Consider the following 16,686-nt stretch of genomic DNA (forward strand, 5'->3'; position numbering starts at 1 on the left):
ATCCTAAGGAACTAACTGAACAACTGTACAATGATATATGTACATAGAACATAATAATACTATTTAAAAAAGCTAAACACTAGAAACAAACATAAATCCAAAAAATAGGAGATTGCCCAAGTAAATTATAGTAACTTCATGCAATGGACTATGGGAAAACTTCAAAAAAAAAAAACTTTTTTCTGGTCACTACAAGGTCATATTTTTAAAAATTATCTTTATTGTTGAAAGTGTTACAGATGTCCCCTTTGTTTTTTTGTTATTTTTTCCCCATTGACCTGCTCCACCCCACACCTGCCCTTCCCAAGCCTTCACCACACTATTGACTGTGTCTGGGGGCTATGTGTATCCTATATAATAAAAGGCTAATATGCAAATTGTCCCCTCAATTGGGAGTTCAACTGGGAGTTTGACCAGGGGGCAGGGCTGGCCGGCCAATCACCTGCAGCCCCTCCTCCTGGCCGGCCCTGCCCCCAATTCCCTCCTCCACCCTGACTATGTGCAGGGCCAGCCGGCCAACCACCTGTGTCCCCTCCCCTTGGCTGGCCTGGCCTGACTGGCCCCAATCTGGGCAGGCTGACTGGACCCCACCCATGCATGACTTCGTGTGCCAGGCCTCTAGTCTCTCTCTCTCTCTCTCTCTCTCTCTCTCTCTCTCTCTATCCATATATATATATATAAGCCTGATATGCAAATTGTCCCATGAGAGTTTGACCAGGAGATCCATTGCTTGCTATGATGCACTGACCACCAGGGGGTGGCACAGAACGAAGGAAGGCCCCAGCTGGTAGCCAGAAGGCCCCAATTGGCCCTGATCGCCGGTCAGGCCTAGGGACCCTACCTGTGCTTGAATTTCGTGCACCAGGCCTTTAGTATATATATATATATATATCTTTGATTAATCTCTCCCTCCACCCCCATCTTCCCTCTAAAATTTGTCAGTCTATTCCATGGTTCTGTGTCTCTAGAATATTTAATGTTTTGGAAGCATGTATAATATATTAACAAATTATAAATACAATATATATAGCAAATTCTCTTTGAGACTGGAAAGAAATAATGTATTTTAACATTTTAGTGACTGTCTTTTTCAATTATAGTGACTTACTGTCTTTTTCAAACGTTGCTATGTTTTTAAATTTTTCTATATTGAGCCTGAAAACATGTGGATTTTATTATATACTCATATTATTTTACTGCACCTGTTTGAAAGCTCGAGCTTTATTAAGTTCTTTCTCTGATCTTTCATTGAAAAGGTTTAGTTCATTTATTTTGGTCATGAGGGACTGTTTTTCATCATAATTTTTACTGTTTGACTTCTTGATAAAGTAAAGATCATTCTGTAAGAAAGAAAAAAGGTACACAAATACATTTTTAAATAGCAATATTAAATACATACTATTAAACATCTTACATTAAATTATATGCTCCATTAAATATTTATAATAAATCAGATTTTAAAAGTCTTATTCTTTATGCTCTAACATCTCTAATATAATACATATGGATATTAACAATTTTTTTTTCATTTTTATCATCTATTGATGTTTTGGGTTTAGTTTACATATGTATGGTTACCGTTCAATGTGATTCTAAAGGGAAAGGCATGGGAAGAGGGAGCCCAAGCTTTGGTTCACCTTCTAGAGTTCATTATTTGATTCAATCCAAGTCCCAGAAGGTGAAGACACTAACATTGTGAGAAAGCATAGTAAATATTTGGTTAACAGTACAAGCTCTGGAATCAGATGATAACAATACCTACTTCCTTAGGTTGTTGTGAGGATTAAAGAAGTTATTGGCCACCAATAAAGATTAAAAGATAAATAACTTTTTTAAAAAAGAAGTTACTGGCAAAGAGTATGCACAACAGCGTTTGATATACAAAAAGCTCATGTAGTATTACATATATAACCACGTATTGCTAGAGAGAAAAAATGTTATAGAAGATCTAACTCCATAGGATGCATCGTAGGTCATTCAGACACAGATTCTAGTTTTCTAGCTTTATACCAGTTTGTATCCCTCCTCCCACCCTGAACCCAGAACAAGGTTTGTGCTTTTAGTCCCTTCTGGGTATGTAAAGCAAAAACTTTTTGGTTCCAAGATCTATCTCTCTCTCCTCTCTGTCTTTTTCTTTCTCACTTCATCTGTACCTTTTCCCTCCCCTTTCTCATTGCCTGTATGTCTCTGAAGTATCAAGACCTAGGATTGTAACAAGATAGTAAGAAGAAGATTTTTTTTAAGAAAATGTGATTTCATAAAATTAACTTATAGAACCCCCCCAAAAAAAAATTAAATTTAAGGTGAATTTTAACCAAAAGAAAGTAGTTTCTGTTATGCACAATAAGAGATGGAGTAGCATGGGAGCAGGAATGCAGAATGACTTTACAACCCCATACTACGGAGAGCAACCTTTATTAGAAGAGTAACAATACCTTTTAAAATTCACTTGCATTTCTATTAATTTATTTTTCTCTCTGTTAAAACCAGAGTTACAATAGGTATAAGTACTAGCCAATTGCTAAAGAGGGGACACTAAACCCATCCCCACACAGCAAAGCAGGCACAGTCCAGGCCAGGGTCAAGAAAGATGATACACAGGTCACCTTCTTATATTTCTAATAGAGGCCCAATGCACGAAATTCATGCAAGGGGCTCAGCCCTCACAGCCCCAGCTTCGTCCGGAAGTTCTTTCGGCCATCTGATCTAATTAGCATATTATGCTTCAATTATTATAGACTAGAGGCCCGGTGCACAAAATCGTGCAGTGGGGAGGTCCTCTCAGCCTGGCCTTCACCCTCTTGCAATCTGGGACATCCCCCTCGCAATCTGGGACCGCTGGCTCCTAACAGCTGGCCTGCCTGCCTGCCTGATCACCCCTAACCTCTCTGCTTGCCTGATGGCCCCTAACCACTCGCCTGCCTGACTGATCACTCCTAATTGCTCACCTGCCTGCCTGATCGCCCGTAACCACTGTGCCTGCCTGCCTGATGCCCCTAACTGCTCATCTGCCTGCCTGCCTGATCGCCCCTAATCACTCGCCTGCCTGCCTCATAGCCCCAACTGCCTCTGCCTCAGCCCCTGCCACTGTGGCTTCATCCAGAAGGACATCTGGAATGACGTCCAGAAGGTCGTTCAGCTGTCTGGTCTAATTAGCATATTATGCTTTTATTATTATAGATAGCATTAGTATTCCTATACTCTGTATCATTAAAACAATACCATTTACTGAGTACTTGCTAAAAAGCACTGTATTAAGATATAAACTGCTTGTAATTCTCCATAATGCTGTAAAATTAATATTAAATTATTTTCCATTTAAGAATTGAACAAACTAGGACTCAGAAAAGTTAAACCAGCAGTGATATAAACTTGACATTAAAAACCAATTCTTTTTTATTCTAAACATGTGCTCTTTTCTACCAAATCAAGGCAACATTTTAAAAAGGCATTTCATCATGCTACAAACTACTCCAAAACAAAATTTTGTCATCATGAAATAATTTTTTTAATGTAAAAAAGGTAAAACCTCCATTTTTCCTTTGTTATCCTAAAGGAATTTAGGGCAATTCTTCTTATAGACACTAGAAGACACTCATCACTAGGCCTTCCCAGCTGTTGAAAAACCTGAAATCCCTGGGTGTTCTTACTCATTCAGGTCCAAGCTCTCATTCTTTCACTCTTATTAAACTTTAACATAGGTTTTATATTACATAGGCTTCCCTAACATAGGTTTTATATTACTATAAACATATTAATATACCTAAAGATTAAGATTATTCTCATCTTATTAACAAAATCGAGTTATTTGAAAAATGTAACTAAGTAAATATTTGAATAACAACAATAGATGAACCATAAAATGGCAGCTTCATTTAGAGGTTATTTCATGCATAATAGACAATCAAGTTATTATGGCAAATGCATAATAGAAAAACTGGAATTTATCAATGCTTTAAATCAGGTACTATTTAAGAGTATTTTAAAGTCACATGAACCAGGGCTCAAATCCTAGCTCCCCATGTACTAGCTGTGTAGCTGTGGACAAGTAACTTAATCTGTGAAACAAGTAATGATATATTCCTTATAAGTTCCCCTATTTAAAACAATGAAATGAAATAAAATACTAAATACATGTGGTATATTTAGCATGTCGTAAATGCATAATCAATGGTAATGTTGCATTTTTATAGAAATATGGATATCAGTTCATACATTTATTATATACGTGGGTAGCTTAGCAATCACCTATCCAAAGTAAAGTCTTAGGAACATGTTCTCTTAAAACATAATGTCTAATGACTAGCATATATAAAAAGTGTTTTGGATAAGTTACACGAAGCTTCTTGATCTGTGTTTCCAAAATGCCAAATGCAGAATTTCTCTCTTCCAATGTCTCTTTAAGTTCAACAATTTTTACTTGAAGACCTTGTTTTTCTTCTGAATTAATTTCTCCCCTTAACCGTGACATTCGGCGTTGCACTTGTTGAATGTGAAAATCCTGTTAGAGTTTATTAAAATAAGTTAGTAAGAAGAAACAAATGGTGAACACCATTTCTACAAGTATAAAGACACGGTAAAGACCTTTTTATCAGTTGGCCTAGGTGTCACTTTAAGCCTTCAGTAATTTACAGGATAAAATCCTTCTTACCCTAAAGGGAGAAACATCAACCTATTCTTCAACAACCAGGGTACATGATAGTGACATATATGTAACCTGAAAATATAACAAAGTTATTAGGGAGCTATTTATCGTACTACCATGATGGAACCTCAGTAAATCCACTGGATATACATGGACATACATTTTTGAGGATACATTTTAAAAAGGGGATGCAAAGAAAAGTGATATAGTCATAAGTTGTTACCCATAAAAAAATTCTAATGAATTGTTTTTTTTAATTAAACTTTAGCATCTGTAATTTTGGGATACTAAAAATATATTAGATTGGGGAGATGAAGATGTACAGAGGGAGGACATTAAGAGATTAATGAGACAGAACAAATAAATAGAAGAAATAAGGAAAAACTGAAAAAGTACTTTTAATCTATTTGCCTATGGGTGGGGATGAGAAAGCCTATGTCCCTATTTATTCCACACAACTAAAAATCAACATACAATTTTTCTAGGCTTCAGATGCCCAACTCCTTGTTTTGTTTTACTCTATGTTCAATTGCCCCAGGTTCCTTTAAAGTATGGTTCTCCCTCACTAGAGTTGTCTGTCCTCTTACCTCTTTATTTCAGAGAAAAAATAGCATTTAAGGCTTCCTCACCCTACTACTGACCTAGCATGAAATCCCATCTTCAATATCTGTCTATCCCTCAAAGAGTGCTTAGAAATTTTTGTTTGCTCAGAGCTCTGTAGTATCTTGACCATCACAACTAAAACAATTCAATATGGAAGATATTCATAGGAGTAACATCTACCTGACTGTACATAATTTCTTGCTGCTTCAAGGTTTCAAAATCCAGTTTATGTAGCTGCTGGTTGAAGTGCTTTAGAGAAGAACGAGTTCCTTCAATTTCTGATACAATAGCTTTTTCTTTCATTGTCTCAGTCTGTAATTCATGAACTATCTTAAATAGCACACCTTTCAATATATTCAATTGAATTTCCACTTCCTAGTGATAAGAATAGTAGTGATTAGTGAAATTATAGTACCTTAAATGTTTTCTCTTATAAACAGTATAATATAGGGGGCTCATAAATGAACCCCCAACATTTTAGCTCTTGAGATATAAAGGCCTCCTACAATTTCAACAAACCCCCAACATTTCTTATAGTATACTCTATGCTAGTAGACTAGAACAGTAGTTTTCTATTCTTGTACCATGTACCTTGATCTGTTACCCCACCCTAGCCTTAGAACTTAGGCATTCCACTGGTTTCCTTAGAAAACAGAATATAAATTCATGTTTACTGAAGTCTTGAGGGTGTTATAGGGAAGAAATTACATCACTCAATCTCCCACCTTCTTTGGGGCACAAATCAAGAAATATAATCTGTTATAATCATATAAAATGCATTATTTTTCATATAACAGACACTTTTCATTGGGTTTAATACCTTCTCAAAGATTGCCTAAGCAGAGTTTTCAAGTTACTGCTTGATGGTGAATAACACAGCACATCTCCAAAATACATAGAGTTGAGATTTTTCCAAACAAAACACAAAATCCAATAGCTATAAAAATCAAGATTCTGAACACAATCCTGCTAGAGCACAATTAGTACACATGCTGTAATCTTATCTTTTTCAAATTCAGTTAATTTCTTTAAAAATGTCACTAGTTTTTCATTCTGTAGCCCAAAGTCTATTTCAAGTGAATTTTACCATTTTTACAGATTTCTGATAGGTTTTAATACTGTCCCATCTCATGTGCTACAAAAAATCATGCTCTTGGAAGCAAAAAATAAGTTAAAAAAATAACGTTGGACTCAGACACCACCCAAGTCAACACTGCTGTATGACTTCATTACTCGGGAATTTTAAAAACACAACACACTGAGGAAGCAGATTCTATCCAAATATGAGTGAAACCATCCTTGATGTAAACAGCAAATGAGAGATTTTTGCTACCATCTTCAGCTACCCTTCTGCTTCTCCCCCCCCACACACACACACAAAGTTTAAAGCCTGGCTGGTGTGGCTTAGAGGTTGAGCATCAACCTATGAACCAAGAAGTCGCTGGTTCAATTCCCTGTCAGGACACATGCCTGGGTTTTGAGCTCAATCCCCTGTGTGTGTGTGTGTGTGGCGGGGGGGGGGGGGGGGGGGGAAGGGAGGGGGGAAGGGTTGCAGGAGGCAGCCGATAGATGATGCTCCTCTCTCATCGATGTTTCTATCTCTCTATCCCTCTCCTCTCTCTCTAAAAAGCAATAAAGGGGGAAATTTTTTTTTAATTAAAAAAAAAAGTTCAAAGCAAGAACTAGTGCCTACAGTGTCAGGTCATATAGTCACTTTGAAATTTTCAAAGAGGAAATTTGAACCAATCTCTTTCAGTTCCTCAAACATTGGCTTTAATGCTACCAACATGCCATAGAGATTAAGGTAGAAGGGAGATGCCAGTAAGGTTAGTAAAATAATAGCATTTAAGAGCCCATTTACTGATAAATGATGCCAGACTCTACGAGGTTAAAAAGATAGCAGTAGCACATATGAAGAAACATAGCTAATAAATGTAGACCATTGGGGGAAATTTGCACAAAAACGATGATAATCATGTAGAAATCAATTGTAAAACAAAGGCACTTTTCAAGGTACATTTGCAATATGAGAACACTAGAGGCCTGATGCACAAAATATTTCCAAATTAATATTTTCTAGTCTCTTTCATTTGTGTGCGGCCTCCTCCAGAGCCCAAACCCTGAACCTGAACCCTGAACCATGTGGGATGTGGAAAGGGGTTCACTACAAACTGGAGCCCAATCGTGGGACACTACAGGTGCCGCAGCCAGGGGAAGGAAGGCCTACTCTTGCATGAATTTTGTGCACCGGGCCTCTAGTATAAAGGCCTACTCTTGCATGAATTTTGTGCACCGGGCCTCTAGTATATATATATATATATATATATATATATATATATATATATATATATTATGGATGACAAGCAGGGACATGGACACACTAGGCATTGGGAAGGCATGGAATCTAAGGTACAGGAGCTACCTTTAAAAGAAGATATCAAGCCCTAGCCAGTTTTGCTCAATGATTATAGCATCAGCCCAGGACTGAAGGGTTTAAGGTTTCATTCCAGTCAAGGGCACATACCACAGTTGCTGTCTCAATCCTTGACCCTGTTTGGGAAGTGTGTGGGAGGCAAGCAATCGATGTGTCTCACATTGGTGTTTCTCTCTCTCTCCTCCTCCTTTCCACTCTCTTGAAAAATATATGGGTGGGGGGGAATATCCTCAGGTGAGGATTAACAAGAAGAAGAAGGAGAAGGGGAAGGAGAAGGAGAAGGAAAAGGAGAAAGAGAAGGAGGAGTAGGAAGAGGAGGAGGAGTAAGAAGAGGAGGAGGGGGAGGAGGAGGAGGAGGCATCAAAATTAAATGCTGAAAGTGAAGCAAATGGAGGATCAGGAGCTTAAGAAGAGCCACAGAAGCCATAAAAAGAAGACTAACAATGCTGATTACAAATGTCATCACCAGAAAGCAGCGCCTCTTAAAAGACTTCCTACTCCTCTGATCTCAGGGGTCTAATTAATTCACTATTGCTAAATGTGCTGTGATCTTCTTTTAAATGGGAACTAAACTTTACCTTCACGCTTTTGTCCTCCTCCTTTAGTATATCTTCCAAATTGGTAGCTTTCTCTTCTGCTGACATAGTTTTCTCAGTTATCTGCTCTAATTTTGTTTTTGCATTCTCATTAGCTTTTTTAATTCTTTGTAACCTAGAAAGCGTTTATGATTACAAAACAGAAAACATGTATAGAGGTATTGAATGCAAACAAACAAGAAATAGTTTGTCCTACAATTTCTTCATATAACTTGAAGTTTTCTTTCCCCATAAACCATTTTATTACCAATAATAGTTAATAAACCATAAAAAAATTACTCCTGAGCCTTTGTGATAAAACACCTGGGACATTTTTTAATTTAGTAATTTAGTAGCTATAATTTTATAGCTATTTAACAAAAAATATGTTTCTAGAAGTAGTTAAGAACTATAAATATATTTAAACATCTTTTTTCTTACCTTGTTGTTTCTCCATCAATATCCTTCTTTATTTTGGAAGTATTTTTCCTCAGAGCTTCTACTTCACTGGAACTTCTATTCACAGTGGCTTTTAAAGAATCCAGCTATTTATTAATTAACAGACAAAAAGTATACATTTACTCTGTATTTTATAAGTTAATTTCATTTCCAAAAATTCCTATTTGAAGCACTTTAATTTCTAACCTTCATCATTCCCATAAATACAATAACCATATTGCTATAATACATATTAACTGTTTTTCTTTTTGATCTAAAATTATGGTTTAAATTGCTTGTATAATACTGGCAAATTATAAAGACCCATATATATGTGTTTAAAATACATTAAAGCAAAACTTCACAACATTGGATTTGACAATGATTTCTTGGATGTGACACCAGGGCACAGGGAACAATTAAAAATTAGACACATTAGACTTCATTAAAATTAAAAACTTTTGTGCATCTAAAGACAATATCTACACAGTAAAAAGGCAATCAACAGAATGGGAGAAAATTTGCAAATCAATATGTGGTAAGGGATTAATATCCAGGATGTATGGAGATCTCTTAAAACTCAACAACTACAAAAGATTCAAAACTGGGCAAAGGGCCTAAATATACATTTTTTTCCAAAGAACACATACAAATAACCAAAAAGCACATGAAAAGATGCTCTACATAATTAACCATTAGGAAAATGCAAATCAAAACTACAATAAAATTCCACCTCATACCCATTAGGAGGGCTGCTATAAAAGATAATATTAACTAGTATTGTTGAAAGTGTGGAGAAATTAACTCTGTTGGTACAGCCACTGTAGAAAACAGCACAACAGTTCCTCGAAAAATTAAAAACAAAATTACCATACGATCCAGCAATTCTGAGGTAACTGTATACCCACGTTTATAGCAGCATTATTCATAATAGTTAAAAAGTAGAAGCAACCCAAGTGTCCCTGGACAGATGAATGGATAAGCAAAATGTGGTATACACATACAATGCAATAGTATCCAGCCTTAAAAATAAAGGAAATTTTAACATATGCTGCAACATGGATGAATCTTGAGGACATTATACTAAATGAAATAAGCCAGTCACAAAATACTGGCTGATTCCACTTACGTGAGGTACTTAAAGTAGTCAAAATCATAGAGACAAAATAGAATCATAGTTACCAGGGAATGGTAGAAGGGAGGAATGTGGAGCCATTGTTTAATGGGTACAGTTTTATTTTTATGAGAAAAAAAGAAAGAGTTATGGAGATTGATGGTGCTGATGGCAGTACAACATTAGGAATGTATTTAATACCAGTGAATACATTTAAAATGGTTAAGATGGGAAAGAACCAAGATGGTGGCACAGGTAAATGCCTGTACTCGCTGCCTCCCACAACCACATCAAAATTACGACTAAAATACAGAGCAACCATCATTCAGAACCACCTGAAATCTGGCTGAATGGAAGTCCTGCAGCTAGAGAAGTAAAGAAAGCACATCGAGATTGGTAGGAGGGACAGAGGCACAGAACGGGCTGGTCCAACACCCACGTGTGCCATTTTTTTTAATTGGGAAGGATATCTCCAAGGCCTCCTGTGAGAAGCAGGGGTTCCCAGCCCCACACTAGACCCCCAACCCAGGGTTCCAGAGTTGGGAAGAGAAGTCCCTGTAACTTCAGGCTGTAAAAACCAGCAAGAATTGTAGCTGAGAGGCACGGAGGCTGCTGGAAACCCAGCAGTTCATCTTAAAGGGCCCACACGTGAACTTACTTAGTCCCGCTTCCTCTGAGTTCCAACTCTGGGTGGTGGCTTTGGGAGAATCCAGTGACATACAGGGAGGAACTGGACTGTCTGGCATTGAGGTAGGAACTCAGGGGCGGCTTTCTCCCAGTCAATGGTGCTCACAGGGGTCATTGTTCCTGTGCTGGGACTTCCCCCATTGCCGAGCTGACTGGCAGCTATATCTGAATTTCCATCAGCCTGGCCCACACTGCTCATTCTATCCTGGTGATTCCCTAAAACCCTGCCCCATCCAGTTTGCAGCCCCACTTAAGCTGTTTGCAGCTACTTTTCCATATGAATGGCCAGACATTGCTAAAATCTCTGAAAAAGCAGCAGCAGGTGTCAGTGTGTCCCAAACCTATCAATAAAAGGCCCAAGACCCAGTATTAACACCAGCCTGCCTTGCTTCACACCTGGGCCTCACCTGGGCACTTCCTAGTCCAATATAAGTAACAGCCATCTGCAGATTTCTCTGTAGCTCCTGCTGGGTGGCCCCAGGCAGTGGCTAACTTTGCACCTCCTGGAAAGCCCCAGAGCCAGTATAGCTGGTGGACAGCCTCAGACCATAGCAGATTACAAGTGACACATTCAAGGGGCAGACTCAGTGAGCACCAAAGCCTCAATGCAGCAAATCCTGCTCCACAGGGTGTCTTCTGCACTGCAGCTCTTCCATTTTAGATGGCAGCTGGTCCTCACAGCCAGTTGGCCTGGAGGTCAATCCCTCCCAGTCATGCCAACAGCAATCAAAGCTCAACTGCAACAATAATGTGCATACAGCCCACACAGGGACATACCTAGAGTGCCCAGCTCAGGTGACTGGGGAGACTGAGCCACTGGGCCCTATAGTACACGTAATACACAAGGTCACTCTACCAACTCAAGGAGACATAGCAGCTCTACCCAATACATAGAAACAACACAGGGCAGCAGCAAAAATTCAGAGACGAAGAAATATGTTACAAATTAAAGAAATGGAAGAAAGTAAACTACTGGATACAGAGATCGAAATGATGGTTATAAGGTTGCTCAAAGATCTTAATGAGAGCTTCAAGGGACTTAGTGAGACTTTCAAGGATCATAGTGATCCTAAAAAAAGACCAGGCAGAAATTAAGCATACACTAACTGAAATAAAGATAATTTATAGGGATTCAACACTAGAGTAGAGGATTCTGCATAATAGGGGTGCCAGAAGGAGAAGAGAGAGAAAGCTAAGATATTGAAAACCTATTTGAAGAAATTACAAAAAATCTTTCCCTACCTGGTGAAAGAAACAGACCCAAACAAGAGGAACCCAAAGAGGCCCACACCAAGATACATCATAATTAAAATGTCAAGGGTTAAAAACAAAGAGAAAATCTTAAAAGCAGTAAGAGAAAAGCAGTTAGTTACTTATAAGGGAGCACCTGATTTCTTAACAGAAACTTTGCAGGCCAGAAGGGTATGGGAAGAAATATTCAAAGTAATGAAGGATATGCAACTAAGATTACTCTACCCAGCAAAGCTATCATTTAGAATTGAAGGTCAGATAAAGAGCTTCACAGACAAGAAAAAGCTAAAGGAGTTCATCACCACCAAACCACTATTACATGAAATGTTGAAGGGTATTCTTTAAGAAGAGAAAGAAGAAGAAAAAGATAAAAAATATGAACAATAAAATGGTAATAAATATATATCTATCAACAATTAAACCTAAAAAAAACCCAAAAAACAGGAAATCTAATGAACAAAATAAATTGATGAATAAAATAGAATCAGAGGCATGGAAACATGGAACATACTGACAAATCTCAGAGGGAAGGGATGAGGTGGGTGTGGGGAGAAATTAACCAAAGATCTTATATGTATATATGCATTACCTATGAACACAGAAAATAGGGTGGCAAAGGCCTGGGATGGGGTGGGAACCAGGTGGAGTGGGCAATGGGGGAAGGAAGGAGGACACCTGTAATACTCTCCACAATATAGATTCTTTAAAAATGGTTAAGATGGTAAATTGTAAATTATATGTATCTTATCACAATAAAAAAATTGGAGAAAAGAAATGAATGAATGAACATGTGCTATAACATGGATGAACCTTGAAAATATTATGTAAGTAAAAGAATCCAGCCCAGCCAACATGGCTCAGTGGTTGAGCATTGACCTATGAACCAGGAAGTCACGGTTCAATTCCTGGTCAGAGCACATGCCCACGTTGCAGGCTTGATCCTCAGTGTGGGATATGCAAGAGGAAGTCAATCAATGATTCTCTCTCATCATTGATATTTCTATCTCTCTCTCCTTTTCTCTTCCTCTCTGAAATCAATAAAAATATATTTTAAAAAAAGAATTCAAACACATAAGGCTCCATACTATATGATTTCATTTATATGAAATATCCAAAAGAAGCAAATCCATAGAGAAATAAAGTAGATTAGTAGCTGCCAGGAGCTGGTTGAAGGGAGAAAAGAAAGTGATTGCTAATGGGTGTGGGGTGCCTTTTAAAGTGACAAAAATATTGTAAAATTAGATGGTGGTGGTATGTGCACAATTCTGTGAATACACTAAAAATTATGGTATGTGGATTATATCTCAATAAATAAATTATGAATGAAGAAATCTCTGCATTCTATTTTATTATTGTTATTTTTTTCTTTATTGATTAAGGAATTACATATATATCTTTATTCCTCCTTTCCCCTCAACTTCCCCACTCATGCCTTCACACCCCTGGTGTCTGTGTCCATTGGTTAGGCTTATATGCATGCATGTAAGTCCTTTGATTGATCTCTCCCCCTTATCCTCACCCTCCCCTACTTTCCCTCTGAGGTTTGACGGTCTGATCGATGCTTCTCTGTCTCTGTTTTTTGTTCGTCAGTTTATGTTATTCATTATATTCCACAAATGAGTGGGATCATGTGATATTTATCTTCTCTGACTGGCTTATTTCGCCTGCATTCTTTTCTCTAATTGGTTTAAACTTTAAAATGTTTAAAAACGAATTTTTAGCAGTGGCATTTAACTTAGGCAAGAAATTCATTTATTTTACTTTTTTAGGATCTTCGGTAATTATTTTCTTTAGACAAAAGAAAAACTTTCCTTTTCATCAGAAATAAAAAGCATAATACCTTATAGAATAAAATGCTCTACAATATTCCAAATTCCCATCTAAACAATGTTAACTTCACATACTATGGTCTTAAGACATAAATCTCATAAAGATCTGTTTATTGCTAACTAAGGGAATTGCTACCTCTCCCTATGGAATAACCTAGTTAGCATGAATGCTGCAAAAGAAGAACAAAAAAGTTTTCTCCTCTCTTAATCTGTTTCAAGGTATTTGACCACTACATTGTTCCACTACCAGACTGAAATTTATTCCTTAACAAGGTGAGAAACTGAAATTAAATAGGTAACCTCCATACATGTAACAATGGAAAGATAATTCAAGTTATCACTAAGGTCAATAATCACCTTCACATTTTCCCATTTGCTGGTTATCATATAACTAGAGGCCTGGTGCACAAATTCGTGTGCAGGTGGGGCCCCTGGACCTGGCCTGCGGGATCGGGCCAAAACCAGCTCTCCAATATCCCCCGAGGAGTCCTGGATTGCAAGACGGTGCAGGCCAGGCCAAGGGACCCCACTGGTGCATGATCAGGGCTGGGGAGGGATGCAAGAGGTTGGCCTGCTGGGAAGGGACTGTGGGAGGGACCCAGGGTGTGTCTGGCCATCTTGCTCAGTCCTGATCAGACCAACCCCAGCAGCAAGCTAACCTACCAGTCAGAGCGTATGACCCCTGGTGGTCAGTGCACATCATAGTGACTGGTCGACCAGTCAACTGTCTGCTCCCTGGTGGTCAGTGCACGTCATAGCGAGCAGTTGAATAGCCTTAGCATATCATTAGCATATTATGCTTTGATTGGTTGAATGGCTGACTGGATGACCGGGCACTTAGCATATTAGGCTTTTATTACATAGGATTATGATTTCCAGTCTAGATCCTTTGGGAGCCTTTTGCCTTGGGTCACTAGCAAAACATGTGTGACAGGTAGTTAGGCACTGCACAACTCCCGGGGGAGCCCTTCACACCACCTGTGATGCCAATGGCACCCCCTGATGCCTTCACCAACCAGCGGCTCAGCTCAGTCAGAGTATCCTGAAAGTCCCATAACATGAAAGGATGAAAAAAATAAAATAAAATAAGGCAGCAGCTTAATCAAAGAAAAGGCTTTGTGCTTACTTTTTAGCAATTTGCCATAAACACGCAAACCAGTCTTTTTAGTTGCCATACCTCATCCTTCAGCTGATTTTTAGTAACTTCATGCTGCTGGTATTCTTTTCTATATTTTGAAACTTTACGATCAGCAACAGAAATTTTTTTCTCATACTCTGTGTTATTTCCAACCTCACTTTCCAAAAACTTGATCTTTTCCTTAACCAAATTTTCTTTTTCTCTTGTTTCCTGTTTTATCTTTGCTAATGCCTAGAATTAAAAAAAAAAAAGTTAAATATATATTTAATATGATGATCAAAATGAAAACTAAAAGAAATTTAGTTTTTATTTTTCTATTATTATATTTAGTATTTATTTTATCAAAACTTAAGAGAATGTATTTTAAGAGAGACTATATTTATATGAATTAAAACAAAATATTAATATGCTACATACCCAAAAAAGTAAGATTATATTTTTAAAGGTTTCTATATTTTCTTTCATCTACTTGGTACTTTGCTAAAGAGATGAGGAAAATATCAATCTTTTATGAGTGAAAAGTGACATTTAAAAAAATATAACAGTGTTAAATATTTTTAACACAGAAAGTTGAATTTCAATGAAATTTCCCAAATATTTCATAGGACCAGTTTGTTTTTCATCTTTTGAGAATAGCATTTTAGTTATTGGCTTCAATAGGAATTCCTTCACTCAGGCTTTTTGATGGTCTTGACTATACACAATTAACAGAATATAGGAAGTATTAGCTGAGATGTGGATAGAGAGCTATGGGAACAAAGAGAATAAGGTCTACCCAAGAGGAGTCATTAAAAGGCATTATCTAACGGGCTTAATTTAAGTCGGCCTAAAAAGACAAACGGAGATACATAAAAACCCAATGTAGTGAAAGCGCATGGTGGGAGGGCAGGGATAGAATAGGGATATATTAAGAAGGGGTGGTTACAGATGAAAGGGATGAGGCTGGAAAAGTAGAGGTTGAGGCTGAACTGTGGAGAAATTCTATTTTTCAATTATCATGTCAAAGAGGACCAACTTTTAAGCAATATGGAACAAAGATGATTGTAGAGCTGTAGAATAAAAAGATCATATGTGTTTTTTACAAGTGATTATTATTGCAATATGTTGGATGAATTGGAGGGTGAAGAAAAATTTACCCTAAAAATACATTTCTTGCAAGTTTTCCAAAATGGGGTTCCACCAAACAATTAATCCCAGGAGATGGGGGGGAGGGGGGTGGACATGTGGTCTGAAATCAGTAAGTTTTAGAAATGCTACACATAATATTGCACATATTAGCATATTAAGTGGATATATGATATGCACTGCATTTAAAAAAACATTTTTAACTTGCTTAATCTAGTTTCCTCTATGTTCTCTATGATAGGTAACATTCTATAATTGTAGCAGTCCATATATCTACTGTGTTCATTCAATCAAAAGACAGGTAAAAACTTCTTAGGTTTATATATGGCAAATGATCATTCTGGAATTTCCTACTTTATACTGATTTTTTTACTACTTAATCAGGTGCTTTAATACTACTTCAGTGTTCACATTATTTAACAGTGCTATCTATTCACAGATAAGTTTTCATATAGGTAATGCTTATAAGTAACACCTCAAAATGTTTATAATGGAATAAAAGCATAATAGAAAACTATTTATTATTAATGAAAAGTTTCTTTTAAGAAGACAATTCCAGGATCCTATGGTTTGACTCCTGCCAAGAAGACCTTGAGAAGGCAGAAATTGTTTTGGAGGGGAAAAAAAACCAAAAGGGTCGAATGTCAGATTTAACCTTATAGTGGTGTGAACCGGCTCTCACTGGCTCACCACAACTGACTTGCACATCTCTTCTCAACGCTGTGTCCAGTGAAGTCCTGTTGGTATCGAAAGTTTCACCACAGAAATCAGAAATGCCACAGATCGGGAGCCAGTTATTAAACACTGAGAAGCACACCTCTACCTGGGAGCCATTTCTTAGCACCCT

The 16,686-nt window shown here is 37.5% G+C and overlaps 1 protein-coding gene across 1 annotated transcript in view; it reads right to left on the reverse strand.

The window, feature by feature from the left end:
- Positions 1-16,686, reverse strand: part of CCDC39 (coiled-coil domain containing 39) — a 48,889-nt gene that overhangs the window by 18,946 nt on the left and 13,257 nt on the right. Inside the window, exons 7-12 of the mRNA XM_008142344.3 lie at positions 14,754-14,945; positions 8,699-8,802; positions 8,261-8,393; positions 5,429-5,623; positions 4,337-4,501; positions 1,203-1,340 (exon numbers count right to left, since the gene is read on the reverse strand). Coding sequence (XP_008140566.2) covers positions 1,203-1,340; positions 4,337-4,501; positions 5,429-5,623; positions 8,261-8,393; positions 8,699-8,802; positions 14,754-14,945 — 927 coding nt within the window. The remainder of the gene's footprint in view (positions 1-1,202; positions 1,341-4,336; positions 4,502-5,428; positions 5,624-8,260; positions 8,394-8,698; positions 8,803-14,753; positions 14,946-16,686) is intronic.

This window comes from Eptesicus fuscus, chromosome 3 (assembly GCF_027574615.1).
Source record: "Eptesicus fuscus isolate TK198812 chromosome 3, DD_ASM_mEF_20220401, whole genome shotgun sequence".
Classification (NCBI taxonomy): Eukaryota; Metazoa; Chordata; class Mammalia; order Chiroptera; family Vespertilionidae; genus Eptesicus; species Eptesicus fuscus.